The 20,284-nt window shown below is 40.8% G+C and overlaps 1 protein-coding gene across 1 annotated transcript in view; it reads left to right on the forward strand.

The window, feature by feature from the left end:
- The window catches only part of LOC120521162, a 200,575-nt gene that overhangs the window by 50,683 nt on the left and 129,608 nt on the right, over positions 1-20,284 (forward strand). Inside the window, exon 4 of the mRNA XM_039742990.1 lies at positions 15,370-15,618. Coding sequence (XP_039598924.1) covers positions 15,370-15,618 — 249 coding nt within the window. The remainder of the gene's footprint in view (positions 1-15,369; positions 15,619-20,284) is intronic.

Here is a 20,284-nt window from a genome sequence, read left to right on the forward strand (position 1 = left end):
GCCAAGAAAGAGTACCACAGATGTGATGTTTGCTCTGAGGGTGTTGATGGAGAAGTTTAGAGAAGGCCAGAAAGAGTTGCATTGTGTCTTTGTGGACCTGGAGAAAGCATATGACAGGGTGCTTCGAGAGGAGTTGTGGTATTGCATGAGGATGTCAGGAGTGGCATAGAAGTACGTAAGAGTTGTACAGGATATGTTTGAGGGAAGTGTGACTGTGGCGAGGTCTGCGGTAGGAGTGACGGAGGTGGGATTACATCAGGGATCGGCTCTGAGCTCTTTCTTATTTGCAATGGTGATGGATAGGCTGACAGACGAGATCAGACAGGAGTCCCTGTGGACTATGATGTTTGCTGATGACATGGTGTAGTGAGATTAGGGAGCAGGTTGAGGAGACCCTGGAGAGGTGGAGATATGCTCTAGAGAGGAGAGGAATGTAGGTCAGCAGGAACAAGACAGAATACATGTGTGTAAATGGGGGAGGTCAGTGGAATGATGAGGATGAGGAAGTAGAGTTGGTGAAGGTGGATGAGTTTAAATACTTGGGATCAACAGTACAGAGTAACGGGGATTGTGGAAGAGAGGTGAAAAAGAAAGTGCAGGCAGGGTGGAGAAGAGTGTTAGGAGTGATTTGTGACAGACGAATATCAGCAAGAGTGAAAGGGAAGGTCTACAGAGTGGTAGTGAGACCAGCTATGTTATATGGGCTGGAGACAGTGGCACAGGAGACAGAGGTGGAGGTGGCAGAGTTAAAGATGCTAAGATTTGCATTGGGTGTGACAAGGATGGATAGGATTAGAAATGAGGACATTAGAGGGTCAGCTCAGGTAGGACGGTTGGGAGACAAAGTCAGAGAGGCGAGATTGCATTGGTTTGGACATGTGCAGAGAAGAGATGCTGGGTATATTGGAAGAAGGATGCTAAGGATAGAGCTGCCAGGGAAGAGGAAAAGAGGAAGGCCTAAGAGAAGGTTTATAGATGTGGTGAGAGAGGGCATGCAGGTGATGGTGTGACAGAGCAAGATGCAGAAGACAGAAAGATGGAAGAAGATGATCCGCTGTGGCAACCCCTAATGGGAGCAGCCAAAAGAAGAAGAAGAAGTAATAAATGACAAAATATAGACATGAACTGTATAATGTGTGAAGGCTTATGGCAAAATATCAAATAAACACTTTTACAAAAGGTACAAGTGCAATAAACTAGCTTCCATTGTGCAGTAGTATGAACTGCTGACATAATCCAGAGGTCTTGAGTTTGAAACCAGCTTCCCCCCCAAATTTACCGTTTTGAGTAGTGAGCTAATATTATACAATAAAAACATACATTTGATTTGTGTCTGTAACAGCCGGTGTACACTTATAGTATTTGTACTTATAGCACAAGCAACTGGTCACCTGCATGTTCCTGCTCGCACTGAATAAGCTCATGCCTTCTGGTCCACAATGTCAACGCAGCAGAGGATAAAAAAGAAAGAGACAGATATATGGGACATTTTGAAGAAATCATTGTATGACCTGAATAGTACCAGTCAGAAAACATCATCACACTAATGCAATATTATTTGAAAACGAACAGCGTCAGTCCAGAAAGGTTTGTTTTAAAAAGGTGTAGTGAAAATTTAAGCAAACAGTCCATACAAGAATAGAGAAGAGTTGTTACACGCATAGAATAAAAGGCAAAAAAAGGAAAAATGTTTCTCCTTGTTAAACTTCATTTGTTTTTATACTGAAGGATCAGTTATTTCTCAATGCTTTACTTCAAATTCAGTACATTTCTAACGTATGGCACTGCACATACAACTGAGCATGTTAAGGCATGGTTTGAGAGTTGTGTGCCCTCCATTCCTTACCTACAGCAAGGCAGGTCACTAACTGAGGGACAAGAAATAGTTAGAATATAGCACTTCAATTCAGCTTGTGGAGGTTGTAGGAACCTGTCATGACTACGCACTAATATATAGGCAAACATTTAATATAACTTAGATAAGTACCAAATTACTTAAACCTTCTATCAGTCTATCTATATGAAAAAAAAATCATAAAACATATAAGACTAGTAACTCCAGTACTAACCATAGGGCATATGAGAGCATGACAGTTATGGTTTAAAGGATATTAGGAAGGATAAAAGACAGCTGGAGAGAAATATTGACAAATAACAACAACATTTATTTATATAACACATTTTTATACAAATGGTGTAACTCAAAGTGCTTTACAAGATAAAGATAAGATTAACAATACTAAGTAACAAAGAATAAAGTAAGGTCCGATGGCCGACTCCAGAAGGCTGGAGAAAAAAACAAAACCAGCAGGGGCTCCAAGGCCACGAGACCACCCAGCCTCCTCTAGGCTTTTTACCTAAAATAAAAGATCTCAATCAGTCCTCATGGTTTTCGGGCTTCACGTGAAAGAATTTGATAATGATGGTCATGTGGACATCTAGCCTTCAATCCATCAATGTAAGGACTACATGGCACTTTGATCAGGTAGTGCTTGTGCAGATCGCCACCACAGAAAACCTGAAAAAGAACAGCAGAGAATAGTAGGGGTGAGTGCAGATTGTGTAGCAATGATAAAAATGATATTTCATTGCATATATACAGGGTGGTCCAGATCTAATTATGCAGATCCAGATCATCTAGATGACTTTGATTTATGCAGGGCCGATTCCAGTTCAGCGCAAAGACAATTCTTCATGTCGCCAGTTCACACACTTCTTGATGGTCCGGGATTTTTTGGGTGATTTTTTAGGTAACAAACTTAATAAGTTATAGCGTAATGAAAATTGCATAATTAGATCTGGACCACCCTATAGTTTATCAGGCGTACTGTAAAATGTAGCTATGAGAAAGCCATGTTAAAGTAATGAGTTTTTAGTAGTTTAATAAAGTGCTCCACTGTATTAGCCTGGCTAATTTCTATTGGTCAGCTGTTCCAAGTTTTAGGTACATAACAGCAGAAGGCCGCCTCACCACTTCTTTTAAATTTAGATCTTGGAATTATAAGTAGACACTCATTTGAAGATCTAAGGTTACAATTTGGAGTGTAAGATGACAGGCATTCAGAAATATGGGATGGAGCAGATTATTTAAGGCATTGTAAATCATTAGCAGTATTTTAAAGTCAATTCTAAATGGCACAGGTAACCAGTGCAGTGACATCAAAACTGGTGTGATTTGCTTGGATTTATTTTCCTAGTTAAGATTCTGGTAAGCTGCATTCTGCACTAACTGTAATCCATTGATGTCTTTCTTAGGTAGTCCTGATAGGAGTGCATTACAGTAATCTAATTGACTAAAAACAAAAGCGTGAACTCATTTTTCAGCATCATGCAATGATATAAGAGGTATAACCTTTGCTATATTTCTTAAGTAAAAAAATGCTGTCCTAGTGATCTAATTTAAATTTAGGTCAAAGTCAATAATTACCCCTAAATTCTTTACCTCCTCCTTGACTTTTAAGCCTAAATGGACCAAGTTTATTTCTAATACCCTCATTATATCCATTTTGCCAATAACTAAGATGTCTGTTTTCTTCTTCTTTAGTTTGAGAAAATTACTATTCAGACATTCAGGAACACGAGTAAGACATTGTGTCAGTGAACCAAGAGAGTCGGGGTCATCAGGCTCTATTGATAAATACATAGCCGTGGTATCACGTTATGCCTTGAGATAATCTGACCTAATGGAAGCATGGAGATCAAACAGAGCAGCCGACCCATAAGAGATCACTGTGAAACACCATATGGAACATCATGTGTCTTTGAAGTATAATTACCACAACTAATAAAAAATTTTCTACCTGACTCAAACCAATTTAAAACATTTGCAGAGAGGCCCACCCACCGACTAAGGCGATTTCTAAGAATGTTGTGATCAATGGTATCAAATGTGGCACTCAGATCTAAGAGAATGAGAACAGATAAATGGCCTCTGTCTGCATTGACCCGCAAGTCATTTACTACTTTAACAAGTGCAGTTTCTGTAATGTGATTTGTTCTAAAACCTGATTGAAACTTGTCAAGAATAGCAGTTTATTCAAGTGATCATTTAGCTGCGTAATGCCTGCCTTTTCTAGAATTTTACTTTAGAAAGGCAGGTCAGAAATAGGTCTAAAATTGTCAAAAGCAGAGGAGTCGTTATTATTATTATTATTTGATTAATGAATTGAGAAATTATTCTATATAGATTGTGTAAATCTTTGCCATCTTTGATTCGCTTAAAATTGAATACCGGAATTTAATAGGATCCACTTTGGGGGGATGTACTTGTATTATTTCTAATATCATTCATTTTGTGATTAAAAATATAGCAAAAGTTTCACTAGAAGTTTTTTGGAGGCATTCCATTGAGTGACTTGGGTTTAGCAAACAGTCACTAGTAGAGAATAAAACTCTTGGATTACCAGCATTGTTATTTATTATTTTAGAGAAGTGGCACCGCATGTCCAGATGGACTATGTTGTTGTATTGTGACTCTTTGGGTCTTCCATGGTGTAACAGTGCTGGAGGATTTTTTAACTATCTTTTCAGGAGCGACTATGTCAGCGGCAGCTCTCACTTTAGCATTTAAAATGTCCACCTTACTATTTACATTATTATCACTATTGTAGTAAGCATTATAAAAGGACTGGTTGTTTAAAATATTAGTAAACTTTGAAGCTGCAGATGAATCAAAGATGTGTTTCTTTACAAAATGCTTCTCATGAATTTTATCAGTATTTCTGTATTAAAGAGTAAGAGAAAATGGTCAGATAAACCGATATCTATGATCTGCCTCACATCAACTTTTAATCCTTTAGTAATCACTAAATCCAACATGTGTCCCCCCTGTGTTGGGGATAGCTAATATGCTGGCTCAGATCAAAAGACTGTAGGAGGTTAACATTAGAACACTCTAGACGAGAACAGGCCATTCAGCCCAACAAAGCTCACCAGTCCTATCCACTTATTTCTTCCATGTGTGGACACTTTTTCTCTAGTGTCATTTCTTGTGACTGAAGACAGAGAGATATAATTAAAGTTAGTAAAAAATATTTTATTAATACACACCAGGCAAAGGTAAGAATGACAGAGAAGCACAGTCCTAGGACACCTGCCCTTCATCTGCACCGAGAAGTCGGTGTCCTAAATCTTTTATAATGCTAAGCGCAAAATTTGACCTTATGACTTTAGTTGCACAAGAATTTCAAGACATTACATCTTTACAATAATTTTGTTTGGATCAGTAGTTACACAATTTTAAAGGTCATCAGTTGGGCACTTGTAACTTCTTGTTTGTTACAGAAAACAGAAGCTGCACTTGTCGCAAGACAGATTTTTTGTGGCCCTTGTCACGCACACCAGATTTGATCAATAACTGATTTTATTTTTCCACATTCCCCCCTTTTTATCAATCTGGGCATGATAAAATAGTGAAGAAAATTCAGAAGGCGGAGGTAAGGGATGGGGAAGGAGGAGGAGAGGGGGAAAGGGATGAGGAAACTGAAGAGGCAATTTGGAGCATATGTTCCTCGTGTAGCATATAGGCCTTGGCTATAGAAGCAGTGAAATATTTGGATATTATATAGCGAATAAGAGGAACAATGCAACATCCGATAAGTAAAAGGACAATGAATACTACTGCCAAAGAAATAAATACTGATTTTAGCCTTTGGCCCCATGACCCAAAGGTGGATATGAACCATCGATCCCAAGGGTCAGAAATGCCTGAGTTAGTGGCAAGTTCATTGGAAAGAGATGTTAGGCTGGCTAGTGCTCGAGTAATGGACCCATCAGGTGCAGTATTATTAGGGATATATGTACAACAAGCATCACCAAACATAGCACATACTCCACCTTTCTCAGCAAGTAACATATCTAGGGCCAAACGATTTTGCCAAGTCATTAGGGAGGTACGATCTAATTGTTCATGAATACCTTCTATAGCATTTCTAGTAAAATTAAGGAAATGCTGCTGGTTATAATATAAGTAACCATCTATTCTGGTCTCCATAACCAGTTTCTACTGAGAACGTGCTTGTTAAGGTGGTTAGATTCAAAGCCTGAACTAGGGTTTTTCCTCGCTCGCGGATGCAGTAGTCAAAAACTGAGTAGGAAAGGGGGACAGAGGAGAGGGAGCAGGTGCCTTGACCTTAATTTGAAAAAGTCCTCGGGGATCATGACCACTTGCATATGCAGCTAAGACATAAGTTCCTGAATCATGCAAAGAAGGATTCTTTAGAGTAATGATTAATGGGTTACACTGATTCTTAGCACACTCATGAGAGGCATGTCCCTTTAAAATAGAGAATCGAGTCTTTAGGCCATACTGAGTAGCCTGCCAGGGTTCATAACCCCAGTCATTTGGTCCTGTGTTTGCAAACACATCACTCCAGAAGCCACATTCAGAGTCAGATGAAGCAAAACTTGAGTCAGAGTCATAAACCGGGTAGCTCACACAGACATATTTGTCAGGCCATTCCCATTGCTCCTGTCTGCCAGTACAGGGAACAATTGCACAAAAGTCAACCTGGAATGAGGCAGTTTCCTCAACCTGGAAAGTCAGTGTCACCCGTGAAGTGGATAATGGAAGAAAAAACAACAAGAGTATGTATATTATGGGTGCCATCTTTTGCAGTGAAGCGTGAATCCAGGCGGGCAATCCTTCAACCTTTACAGCGTGTGGTGTGGACAAAGAACTTGGAACGGTCCTCTCCACCTAGGCTGATGCCAATGTTTCCTCCGGGTGTCTCGAACCAGGATCCAGGTGCCCAAGGGAATCGGCGAGTCTTAGATGGAGGGCTGGTTCTCCAAGCCTGATTAACCTGCTCGTGGACTTCCTTCAGGGACGCTCGGAGGCCTGTAAGACTAGAGAGAAGATCATTGTCCACGGTATGCAGGTTCACATTTCCTATAACCATGCCAACGGGCATGGGTCGTCCGGTCAGGATTTCAAACGGCGATAGCCCCAATTGCCGGTGTGTCCGTCCCCTCAATCCCATTAAAGCCAGGGGTAAAGCATCTGGCCAGGATAAATTGGTTTGTTCACAAATTTTTGCAAGCTTAGCTTTTAGGGTGCCATTGCATCGTTCCACAATACCCCACTTTGTGGATGGTATTTGCAGTAATGATGTACATTGATCTGTAGCCAGGTAGTCAATTCATTTATAATGGAATTCACAAAGTGAGTACCATTATCTGTCTGTAACTTTTGGGATGCCCCATCTTGGAATAATTTCTTTAATTAGTGCTTTAGCAACCGTTTTGGCATCATTGCGTTTTGAAGGGAAAGCTTCTACCCATCGGGAGAACACATCGACAATCACAAGGCAATATCGGTAACCTTTAGACGGTGTTAGTTCAATAAAATCCATTTGGAGGTGTTCAAACGGACCCATTGGGTTAGGAGTAACGGCGGGACTTACCTGAGTGCCTTTTCCTACATTAAACCTTTGACATAATGCACAGCGTCTACAGAATTGCTCTGCATATGTAGAGAAGCCTACAGCTTCCCAATGTTTTCAACATCTTGAACCATGGCATCTTTCCCAGCATGGTCGAGGCCATGGGCTATTTTGCCATACCTGGAAAAGAAGCTTTTGGGAGAAAAGGTTTGTTAGTTTGCTGATGAGTCCAGACTCCATCAGAGAGGGATCCTTCTTTGGACCACTTTTTCTTTTCAATGTCCGTGGCTGCACTCTGTAAAGAAATAATTTGATTATCAGGGTCCTTGTCATTTCTCTGTTGGAATAAAGAGATTGGTGTGTTACTGTATGCAGCCTTTTTAGCAAAGTAATCTGCCAATTCATTTCCTTTGCTGACAGGTCCTGTTTTCCTGTGTGAGCTTGACATTTAACAATCGCTAGCTTTGATGGTTTAGTTATGGCTTCCAAGAGGGATTCGATTAACTTTTGATGTTGGATGGGCTTGCCAGTACTGGTCTTAAATCCCTCAATTTCCATAATGCCCCATGATCATGGCAGACTCCAAAGGCATATCTGGAATCTGTATAAATTGTTATGATTTTTCCTTCGACAGCTGACATGCTCGGGTGAGCGCTATTAATTCAGCTGCTTGTGCACTTAAACTTGATGAAATTCGATTTGCTTCCAGCAGGCGGTCCCCTTGGACCACTGCGTAACTAGTTGAGGGTGCTCCGTTTTCCAATCGCAAAGAACATCCGTCTACAAAAATATTTTCTCCAATTTCTAAAGGTGTTTCCTGTAGATCTACTCGAGGCTTTACAACCTTTGCTATTTCTGTATGGCAATTATGCGGTTCGCCGTCGTTATTTGTTGGCAACAGGGTGGCTGGATTTAAAGTGGAGCATCTTTCAATTGTGACGTTTGACAAAGTACAGAGTACATTCTGATAGTGTATTGCCCTAGCAGTAGTGAGATGGGAGGTCTTAGCCTGTACTAAAATGGAATGTACAGCGTGAGGCACCTTTACTGTTAGGGGGCTCATGAGCACTATATCTGTACTGGCTAGCACAGCTTCTGTTGTGGCAGCCACAGCCCTAAGGCAAGGCGGAAGTGCTGCGGCCACAGGATCCAATTTTTTCGAAAAATAAGCTATTGGCCTTTGTTTATCCCCATGTAATTGTGTTAAAACTGCATTCATATATCCCCCCTTTTCGTCCACGAACAGAGTAAAGGGACGAGAAAAGTCCGAAGGCCCAAGGCTGGTGCCACCGAAAGTGCATTTTTTAAGTCACAGAGAGCCTTCTCAGCCTGCTCGGTCCATTGCACCTGACCAGAAAGAGGAAGGCCAGGGGTGTTTGCTAAATTTTGTAACGGCTGTGCTCTTTCAGTGAAATTCAAAATCCATTGCCGGCAGTAACCCAGAATGCCCAATACAGACATAACCTGTTGTTTTGTGACAGGTCTGGGAAGATTTTGAATGGTGTTAATGCGATCGCTAGAGAGCTCTTGTTCCATTTGTGATGTCATGACCTAAATATTTTACAGTTGTTTGAATTAATTGCAATTTAGCCTTTGAAACTTTATGTCCATTGTCCCCCAGAAACTGCAGTAGTTTTTAGTGTCTTGCACAATCTTCTTCAGTAGCACTGCATAACATAATATCATCTACATACTGTATTAATGTACTACCTCGGTCTGGCCAGAACCCTTCTAAATTTTGAGCAAGCGCTTGTCCATACACACAAGGGGCTTCAGTATATCCCTGAGGCATGACAGTCCATGTCCAACGGCGGCTTTGGAAAGTAAAAGCAAACCAGAATTGCGAGTCAGGGTGTACAGGGATAGAGAAAAAGCATTGGCTAAATCAATTACTGAAAAATAACGAGCAGAGGGAGGGATTGCAGAAAGAATAGTGGAAGGATTAGGTACAATAGGAGCTCTAGGAAAGATTGCAGCATTCACTTGTCGTAAGTCTTGAACAAAACGCCATGAACCGTCAGCCTTTTTTACAGGTAAAATGGGAGAATTAACTGGAGAATATTTAATTGGAATAATCGCACGCGTTCACAAGATCGGAATGTACGGCGGAGATGCCAGCCTCTGCTTCAGGAGACAGAGGATACTGGGCACGTGCGGACGGAAAGAAGATTTAGGGTAGATCACCAGAGGCTCACAATGGGCTATCCTTCCATAATCATTTTTACCCTGAGACCACAAAGAGTCAGGAAGCGCTGAGAGCCAAGAAGGGAAGTAGTTTGCAATGACAACGCAGAAAGGGAAGTGCAGCATAATGTACGATGTACTAAAAAATCAGTTTGAAGCACAACTTTAGTTATTAAATGGTCTGAGGTATCAAAACACCTGAAGCAACATGTACCCAGTCTGTTCTATTAAGACATTGTTCTACCCATGGTCCGATTTCCACCCAATGGACAGTGCTTGATTTAGCTAAAGAAATATGAGGTAAAAATATTCTGTGAATATGTAAGATGTACAAATGCAGCAGCTTTTGTGGGGAAATGAAAATGCAGGGGATGTGAAGGGTTTCGGGCAGGTACCTGATGAAAGAAAAGATTCTAGCCAGGGGGTGTCTACTTCTATAGGGAAATATTGGGCAGTGCAATAGGGTGTCAGGGGCTTGGAGATTGGGAAACAAGCAGGAGGGAAATGAGTGAAGGGCTTTAAGAAGGATGGTGTGTGGGGAAACATTTCATTGAAATGGAGAGAGAAAGTTTTGTCATGAGATCCCTTCCTAAGAGGTTAACTGGACAGAGCTGATTTAAAAGAAATCAGTGTGTTAAAGTGGAATCACTGGAATGCAGCTGAACTCGAAGAATCTCTTGAGGCAGGGACCTCCTTCAGCGAAAGGGCTGAGCGCGTGGCTCCTGTGTCCACGAGGAAAACAGTTTCAGTGCCATTCACCAGCCAGCAAAGTCAATAATGGATCAGTCTCTGAATTATGGGTGAGCAAAGGTAGTTGAAGAGAAGGGCTGGGGATCCCTGCGGATTCCTATGTCCATGAAACATCAAATTGTTCAGGTGGTGGAGGAGGGGGTGGGCACTTGTGAGGGCAATTGCGGCAGAAGTGTCCCATTTCACCACACCCGTAACAAGCATATGGTGTAGCGTTTGGATCTGGAGGGAGGCAGCTGAGTGGATGATCCACTTGGATTAGGTAACATATATCCGCTACCTTGTCCCCGTCCACACCCTTGTCCCCGGAAAAATCCTCCACGTCCACGACTTCTGCCGGGAGTGGCCCCACCAGTGTAATAGTTCATTTGTGCTGCAATCAGCTTTGTCTGGGTGTCTGACTCTTTCTGCTTGCTCTGTTGTTCAGCATGCGCTGCGTGACGTTTTACTTCCTCAAACGCGGCAGCCTCTCATCTAATACAGGATACCTTGTTTTGAATGTCGCTTCTAAGTCCGGAAACAAAAGAGGAACTGCAGTTTTAGTTCGGTTGTCTGGATTTTCAAGGCCGGAGTGTGTTGCCATTAACTCTTAAATTCAGTGTGCCCATTCATCTACTGTCTCATTTTTTTCTGTTTGGCAGCCGAGATAAGAGACCAGTCTCTGCCTTTCTTATACTTGTCCTTAATATTATTTTAACATGTTCCCATTGCGTAATAAAGGGACCTTCATCCCGGCCCCGAGGCAACGCCTCGTTCCACTGCCACGGGTTTCCGTTATGCTGTCCATGATTGACAGTCTCCCATGTGGTGCCAAGCTTTCTCCACAGCACCTGAGTCCATTCTGTGGCATTAGGCTTATACATATCATACAGCTGCTGTAATTGTTCTATGAATTTTTTAAACACACCGATGACTTTGGGATCAGGCAATTCGGACACAACGTCCTTCAGCTCTTGAATGTCTCAGTTACGATGTATCATTACAGTAGTGGGGTTATTAGCTCCTGCAGGTTGCATTGAATCATGTCGGGGGTTCTGGGATCTCAATCAGGGGGCATTCCAATAAGGGGCCTGTGGGTTTGGGGGACTTTAAGGGGGATTGAAAGGTGGTGTTTTGATTAGGGGGCTGAAGGAATAGGGTTTGACTTCTAGTGCGTTGTGAAATGGAGGTTCTAGGATCGTGAAACCCACCTGCCGAACCCATTACGTTACTTTTGTCATTCCCGGATCAGTGTGTAATGAGGGATCATAATGATATTCTTCAAAGAAACCAGACCCCAAGGGATCATCTTTTAATTCTGGTGCGGTGGGCGCTGGAGGTGGCGGAGGAGAAGGTGGGGGTTGTGGATGTGGATGGTGTAGGAAAGGTGGAGGAACAAGTGTGGGATATAACGGGTCTTTTTTTTTTTTCTTGCTCTTCTTCCGCTTCTCATTCGACTGCGGTTCCGAATCTGCTTGCACTTTCTGTAAGCTATAAATAACTTTTTTTTTTTTTCTAGTTCTAACTTTCTGCAGCCAATAATTCATTTCTGTACTGCCTTTAAATTACAATCTTTAATAACCAACTCCCATCTGTCATACATAACACATACCTCTATTACAACATCCTCATACACTTCTACATACAACACCCTTGTGCATTTCTACATAATATTTTTCTAATTTCCTGAATTTCACTTGCGTCTTCTGTCCCTTCTAATGGCCAACGTCCACCGCTCTGCTTATTCCATTTTTTACATGCCCTTTTAAAATCCAATCCTGTGTTTTTCTCTATTAACTTTCTAGGTGACCCTTTTTTTGCGGCGTCTGCTGATCCTCCGAAAACAATCCTTCCAGCATAAAGACTTGAACCCGGGCCGGTTGGCAGGCTTGCTGTTATGTATTCCCATTTTTTCCTTTGCTTTTCCCCCCCGAGCCCTGTGCCAGATTTATCTTTCTATCCTTGTCCTACTCGTCCCCTGTCCGATGAACTATTGGAATGCTGAGTGTGCCACTCACCCGCCCCAACGTTCCCTTTAATATTCCCAGGGGAAGTATACTACACTATTTCCTACGTTACTGTCACAGTGCACGGTGAAAGCAAATATTTATTTCTAGTACGTACTTTTTATTACTCCCCTTGTTTTTTTTAACCTGTTATTCTTCTATTCTATGCTCTATCCTCTGTCCAATAGATTTGTCCGGGTTTATGGGTGTGCCACGCACCGGATCCCGTCCTAAATCCCCCTTTTTTAATTCCCAGAGGATAGTGTTCTATACTATCTTTCCCAACAGGAGTGACCTAAAACAAGGTATTTCTTTTCCATTTACTATTCCCGGTCACTTTTTATACTCTACAGCAAGCCCGCCCCCAGCTTATCTTTTTACGGAAACCTCCGGGTTACTTACCCCAGCCTGGGTGTTAGTCAGCTCTGTCAGGAAAATCCTTCTCAGTCACCGTGGTTGTACCAGAAGGAGACCGGGGACTCCTCACGCAGGAGTCGTCTCAGGACAGGGCAGTCCTAACTTTTATCGGAGCTGCTTACTCTGCTGCCGGTGTACACTGTAGCGGCAGTCTGCTTCAAGAAGACAGATCGCTGAGATCTTCCCGCTCGAGGAGTCAGCCGGCCGTCTCCTGCCCCACGTCCGGGCGCCAGAAAACTGTGGACACTTTTTCTCTAGTGTCATTTCTTGTGACTGAAGACAGAGAGATATAATTAAAGTTAGTAAAAAATATTTTATTAATACACACCAGGCAAAGGTAAGAATGACAGAGAAGCACAGTCCTAGGACACCTGCCCTTCATCCGCCCAGGTGTCGGTGTCCTAAATCTTTTATAATGCTAAGCGCAAAATTTGACCTTATGACTTTAGTTGCACAAGAATTTCAAGACATTACATCTTTACAATAATTTTGTTTGGATCAGTAGTTACACAATTTTAAAGGTCATCAGTTGGGCACTTGTAACTTCTTGTTTGTTACAGAAAACAGAAGCTGCACTTGTCGCAAGACAGACTTTTCGTGGCCCTTGTCACGCACACCAGATTTGATCAATAACTGATTTTTATTTTTCCACACATGCTTATTTCCAGGTTCATGAATTCTTTTGCTTTTGGGACACGCTGTTTATCAATATGAAAATTAAAGTCGCCAATAATTAGGAACCTGACATAGTTAGTTATTATAATTGACACCAAGTCTGAGAATTTCTCAGAGAAAGACACATTATACTTAGGAGGTCTATACATGGACAACTCAAAAACATATTCCTTCTACTCACCAGTGCATCATTGCTACTCAAGAACTGATTATTTCTTTGTAGATAACAATTTCTTGCCTACGATTAAATCTTGCAAGTAGGGCGCTATTGTTCTTTCCGACCATGCCCCTTTGATCATGGATCTAAAATCATTATGCCCCACATACTCATCTCGCAGATGGTGTCTTAACCCACTTTTATTTGCTGTACAGAATTTATACATCCTCAGAGGTCTCTGCAGGAATACTCTGGAAAACCCTGAAGGCCTTCTTAAGAGGACAGATTATCTCCCATAGAAATAAATTGGAAACCAAAAAGGTATCAGAGCTAATTAACAAAATTACTAGAATAGATCAAGAACATGCCAGGTGTTCAAGTCAGGCTCTTCATAGGAAAAGACAGGCTCTGCATTCAGAATTCAACCTCTTGACATCTAAAGAAACAGAACAACTCATTTTTAAATCAAGATGGCATTACTATGAACATGGAGAGAAAGCCAATAAGTTCTTAGCTCAACAAATCCACAAGCAAGAAGTTTGCAATGCAATCACCAACACAAACAGAGACAAAATCATTGACCATAAAAATATAATGCACACATTTAGAGACTACTATAAATCCTTAATCTCTACTGAGATTAAAGAAGACCAGAAAAAATCTAATGTATTTCTGGATGCATTACAGATGCCACAAATAGATACTCTCAGTGCAGAGGAATTGGATAAACCTGTGACGATATCAGAATTACTAGATGCTATAAAGTCACTTTAAAGTGGGAAAGCAGCAGGTCCCGATGGCTACCCTTCCAAATTTTATTTGAAATTCTCCACTCAGCTAGCCCCTCTCTTATTAGCAACATTTACAGAAGCTAGAGACAATAAAATTCTACCTCAAACTTTTTGCCAAGAATTAATCACCGTCTTTCCGAAACAAAACAAGGACTTATTACAATGTGCATCATACAGACCAACTTCACTTTTGAGTAACGATGTTAAAATACTCTCCAAAGTCCTAGCTAGAAGGATGGAGAAAGTGCTGCCTTTGATAATATCACAAGATAAAACTGGATTTATTAAAGGCCAACACTTACTTTCCAATCTTCGACGCATGTTTAAATATGATATATTCACCCACAAAGTCAAACACCCTGGAGATATTATCGTTGGATGCAGAAAAAGAATTTGATATGATTGAATGGAACTACCTTTACACTACATTGGAGACATTTGGATTTGGCCCGAACATTTGTGCATGGATCAAACTAGTGTATAACAATTCAGAAGCTTCAGTTTGTATTAACAGCATTAATTCAGACTACTTTAAACTAGAATGTGGTACTAGACAAAGATGCCCCTTGTCACCACTACTTTTTGCAATCACCATTGAACCAGTGGCAGTTCAGTGTGCTTATGAGATAAAGGGGATTATCAGAGAAGGACTTGAACAGAAACTTTCTCTATATACATGTGATATGGTACTGTATATATCACCTCCCACCTACCTCTAATATTGATCAGTCTTGAGGACTCAGACAGCATTTCTGTAATGAAACGTGACCTAACACTCCTGGTCTTCACATATGCTGCTCGATCTTCTCCTTAATTTTTCCTTTCATTAATTCACCTGCAATGAACTTTAAGCTTACTGGGCTACAGTAAGTGAGATCAGTCCAGTTGTCCTTTTAACACCACAGGATGTTTGTTGTTAGCCTCCATTTCAGTAAACTAATCTGGTCTGCTTTCTACATCTTTTTTAGAAGTTAGTTATTCTGTTAACATGATCCATTTGTAATATTGTGTTTTCATAATTATTACAGGAAGATGAAATCTAACTGCTGTCAACATGTACTGGAAAGTGGAGATCAAAATACATTTTTGGAAATGATGGAATTTGAAGTTTACGTGTCCTTACACTGGTATAGCGAGACACTGAGGGCACTGGGACGCTTGATAAAGAAGTCAGTAAAGGAGGTTAACGTCATATTGGATTCAGCATTCAGTCGTGACTCGCTTGAAACTTTCATCCGCGTTGTGTCAGAATGCCTGGAGAAGATGGCTTCTGTACGGTGAGTGACATACAATATTTATGTGTTATTCTGATCACTCCCAAGTAATTAATGATTATTAATTTAGTAAAATGACATTTCAGAGCGATGCCTATAACAAGTTTCAAAGATTATTTGTCCCCAAACAAAAAGCAACGTAATGAACACTAAGTCTGAAGAGTCAGGTTGTGTTGTGGACTCTCCAGTCAAAAGGTCCATCACAGCACAACACAAACCATTCACTCAGTAAAGTGGGTTTTACTCATGAAACACACACAGGAGAAGTAAATCAATTCAGTGTGTTCAGTCAGGCTGGGGTCACAGGGCATGCTGGGTAGCGACTGTTTCTAAAGAGCTTCTACCTTGATGACAACAAAATAGTGAAGGAGATAAAACTGACAATGTAGGGCAGAATAAGAATTAAAAAAGCAAAGTAAAAAGTCTGGCAGTGGTCTTACCATGAAACCCGCCGCATAATCACAGCATTCTGCTGATCACGTGATCATTTGCTGTCAGGTGATTTTGTGACACACAAGGACAAAGAGTCAGGGGGCTCAGTCATCACAAGCACCTATCAGTTTGTGACCCAGTTTGAGCAGAAAACATCAAAAATAAAAATAAGAATTTTTAAATTAAATTGGAACATAGAAATAGTTTTAATATTTCAAGTTCTCTATGAGACGATTTTGTTTATGAATTAGTAGTTACAAGAAAATAATATACTGTATATTTAAATAATGTACAAGCAAGAAAAATGTAAATTTAACATTAATAAGAGACTACAAACAGCAAGTTATGATGCCAGACGTAATAAAATGAAGCAGGTGGTGTGACACCCTCCCTAAGGCCCTGGACTGGACATTGAGGACATCGGTTCAATTGCTGCTTGTGCCAGTAGATGAATCTTAGAAAAAAACGTGGAGGCCCAGAGGTGGAGATGAGTAGAATATAAATGGATACACATTACTGTAAAAAGTGCATCATGATCGAACAGCTTGGCCATTTATGTAAAAAGGGATTTGAGTCTACTTAGAATGGGTCAAATGTTGGTGAGGAGGTTTGAAACTAAAAGAGCTGTGAGACTGAGGGTGTGCTAGAGACCACCTGTAGGAGCCATTTGTATAATAATATGTAAATGCTTGTATTCAAGTATTAGTTGATTAATCATGCCTTTGTGTACAATAAGTAGGGGCTCCATTAGTTTGTCCTGCTTCTGTAGCTTTAATTCTGTAAAGGGGGTTGCGCCAGATGTCTGCTGTTGAGAAGGACATGGAGCTACACTTTTTGAAAGTTTTCAGTTGAATATAATTATATAGGGTGGCATGGTGGCACAGTGGTAGCACTGCTGCCTCACAGTTAGGAGACCCGGGTTCGCTTCCCGGGTCCTCCCTGTGTGGAGTTTGCATGTTCTCCCCGTGTCTGCGTGGGTTTCCTCCCACAGTCCAAAGACATGCAGGGTTAGGTGCATTGGCTATTCTAAATTGTCCCTAGTATGTGTGCCCTGCGGTGGGCTGGTGCCCTGCCAGGGGTTTGTTTCCTGCCTTGCGCCCTATGCTGGCTGAGATTGGCTCCAGCAGACCCCCGTGAGCCTGTGTTAGTATATAGCGGGTTGGACAATAACTGAGTGATGCTGCGGCATCAGGAGTTTGTGGAGTATGCCTTTACATCAACAGCAGGTGGTGTTTGGATGCACAGACCATCAGCAGACACTGCACAATGGCTGCAGAATTTTTGCTAGTGAAATGTGGACCGTTTTATCTGTTGAGTGTGTTTACTGCTAGCTTTCTGCTGGTTGTTCACATTCTGACACACAAATTCTACTGAAGCACTTGGAGCTTTTTAGGAGACTATCAACATTCAAAAATGTTTACACTCACCTGCTGTTTTTATTGTCGCAGGTCATTTTAACGACTGTGAGTTAAGACTGTGCTTACAAAGTACCATCAGCACATTAATTCTCCAAGTAAGGGAACCGAGCATTGTTGATTGTGTATAAAGTGAAGCTAAAGGACCTATGGGGCTGTGCCCTGCTCCTGCTTTTGACAGTCAGACAATATGTCCTCAAGCAGGCCCCTCTATAATTAAGACTGTAATTAAAGAATGTACTGAAGAATTTCATCAGGTGCTTTGGGAGCATTCAGTGGGAAGTATTTAAGAATGTGTGAGGACTGTACTGTTGATCTGGATGGATATGCTACAGTTAGTGATATCTGTAATGGCATTAACAACATTGTGTCTTCAAAATGCATCCAGAATTAACACTTGAATCTCTGAAGCCTACGAAAAAAATTATAATGCGGGGCCACCTTAAATTCTCTCACACCTCCTCATCCGCATCTTTATTTTGCAAATTTGTCAATCAACACTGGCAGCAGGCAGCCTGCTATCCCATCCTGCACCGAGACCGCTGAAGTCAGATGCAAAATTCTCACAGCTGAAATCTGTTTATCTGGGAGTGAGGTGTCTGGAATTGTAGATGGCAAATAATATATTGTTATTTGGAATACATCTATTTCATGTGTGTTCCGTGTCTACAACGATCTGAGTAAATGTAGGATGGCAGGAAATGCGAGGTAAGAAGTGCTGAACACATAACTAAAACAGAAACTTGTTTCATGTTATAGTAATCATGACAAAATGCTGATGTGAAGTGTATAATGTGTGAAGACAGAAGTCCAAATATCAAATAAACACTTTCACAAAAGGTATAACAAAACAGCTGAACTTTTATTCAAGAATATAACCGAAGAAAAAGAAATTGGGTTAGGGTTCAAAGTACACGTCTCCTTGGCTGGTGGTGAGGTAAGAACTGCTGTCTCATAATCAAGAGGTTGCTTGTTTGATCCCGGGTCCTCCCTGCATTTACCGTTTTGAGTAGTGAGCTGCTATTATATTTACTATTCTATAATAAAAACATACATTTGATTGGAGTCTGTAACGGCCGCTGTAAATTTACTTTACTTGAAAGTTAGCAGTTTTTTTTTTTTTATTATTCAGTTTTATTTTCTCGGTCACATTCACACTCCCTAAAGACACAACATTTGACAACCAATGTTATTGCATAAATCAAATCAAATCAAATAGCCTTTTATTGTCAATTCGCTATATGTGCAGAACATACAGGGGAATCGAAATACTGTTTCTCTCTCAACTTCGTAGTACAATAAAATATAAAAAGTATAAAGTATAACATATAAGATAAATAACATTAGAACTTGTAAAGTAGACCTGTGTACAATGTGTAATAGTCATTAGTGCAAAAGTCAATTACAGTAAAAAAAAATGAGAAGGTGCATTCTAGACTAGCTTATGAGATGTACAAAAAGACAGACAGTTAGCAGCAGATGTAATACTGACTCCTTATACAATGCCAGCTGAGGTAGGGTACTTGGTAAATAGTGACTCTTGTTATGGTCCAGGGGCAGGTGGCAAGGGGGGAAGGTAGTGGACAGAGTTCAGCATCCCGACAGCTTGGTGGATGAAGCTGTTAGACAGTCTTGTGGAGCAGCCCTGAGGCTACGGTACCTTTTCCCTTAGGGCAGGAGGCTAAAAAGGGGGTGAAAGGGGTGGGAGGAGTTACCAGCAATGCTGATGGTCCTACGGGTGAGACGGTGTGAAAAATGTCCTTGAGGGAGGGCAGTGGGGCACCAATGATCTTATTGGCCGCATCCACTATGCATTGCAGGGACTTCCTACAGGAGGCAGTGCAGCTTCCATACCACACAGAGATGAAGTAAGTGAGGATGCTCTCGCTCATGCTCAAGATCAATACAAAGAAGAATAATTACTTTCAACAGTACACTAAACAATAATGCAAAATTTAACATTTAGCAGCATTCCTACTAGTAACAAAATTTAAAATGCTTATAGTTCTAGGAATAAAAGAGTTCCTAAATCTGTTGCTCTTTACCTTTGGAAACCAAAATCTGTAGCGTGATGGCAACAGCTGGAATCTAAAAAAAGGGAAATGGCGTCTGTCTGACAGAATTGAGTCGGCTTTCATTTTAATCAGTTTGCAATACAAGTCAGTGGTAGAGGTCTGCTGTGAACCAATAATTTTACTGCCATTTTTTATAATGTTGTGAAGATGATTATTTATACTCTTATTGCTGAAGTTGCCAAACCAACAGATAAAAGAAAATGTAAAGACTTATTAAAAAGTGTCATTATGGTTTTGTCCATTTTAAAACTAGGGATGCACGATAATATCGGATTTAACTCTTTATCGGCAGATAATGGGTTAAAATAATTTTATCGCCATCAGACCAATGACTAAATTTGACTGATAATTTGAACCGATATTGATGACACATTCCCGGTGTTCTGGAAATGCCAGCCGTTGAGGCGGTGCTGCACTGTAAAAAATAAAATGTAAAATTTACGGTAAAAAACTGGCAGCTGGAGTCGCCAGGATTTTACCGTAAAAAAGAAGGTAACAATGTTTTTTGGTCTACGGTACACTTTAAAAAATAATGTTAAATTTACGGTAAAATACTGGCAGCTGGGTTTCCAAAATTTTACTGTAATGAATACAGTGACAATATTTTTAGTTTTACAGTATCATTTTGTAGTAAAAGCTATTTGGTCTTTGCAACAAACTCCAACAGAAGGAAATGTTTAACCATTACCAAAAATACATGTTGTGTCAAAAATATGACAATCAATAAACAATATGTACTGACAGGGT

This window comes from Polypterus senegalus, chromosome 1, assembly GCF_016835505.1.
Source record: "Polypterus senegalus isolate Bchr_013 chromosome 1, ASM1683550v1, whole genome shotgun sequence".
Taxonomy (NCBI): Eukaryota; Metazoa; Chordata; class Cladistia; order Polypteriformes; family Polypteridae; genus Polypterus; species Polypterus senegalus.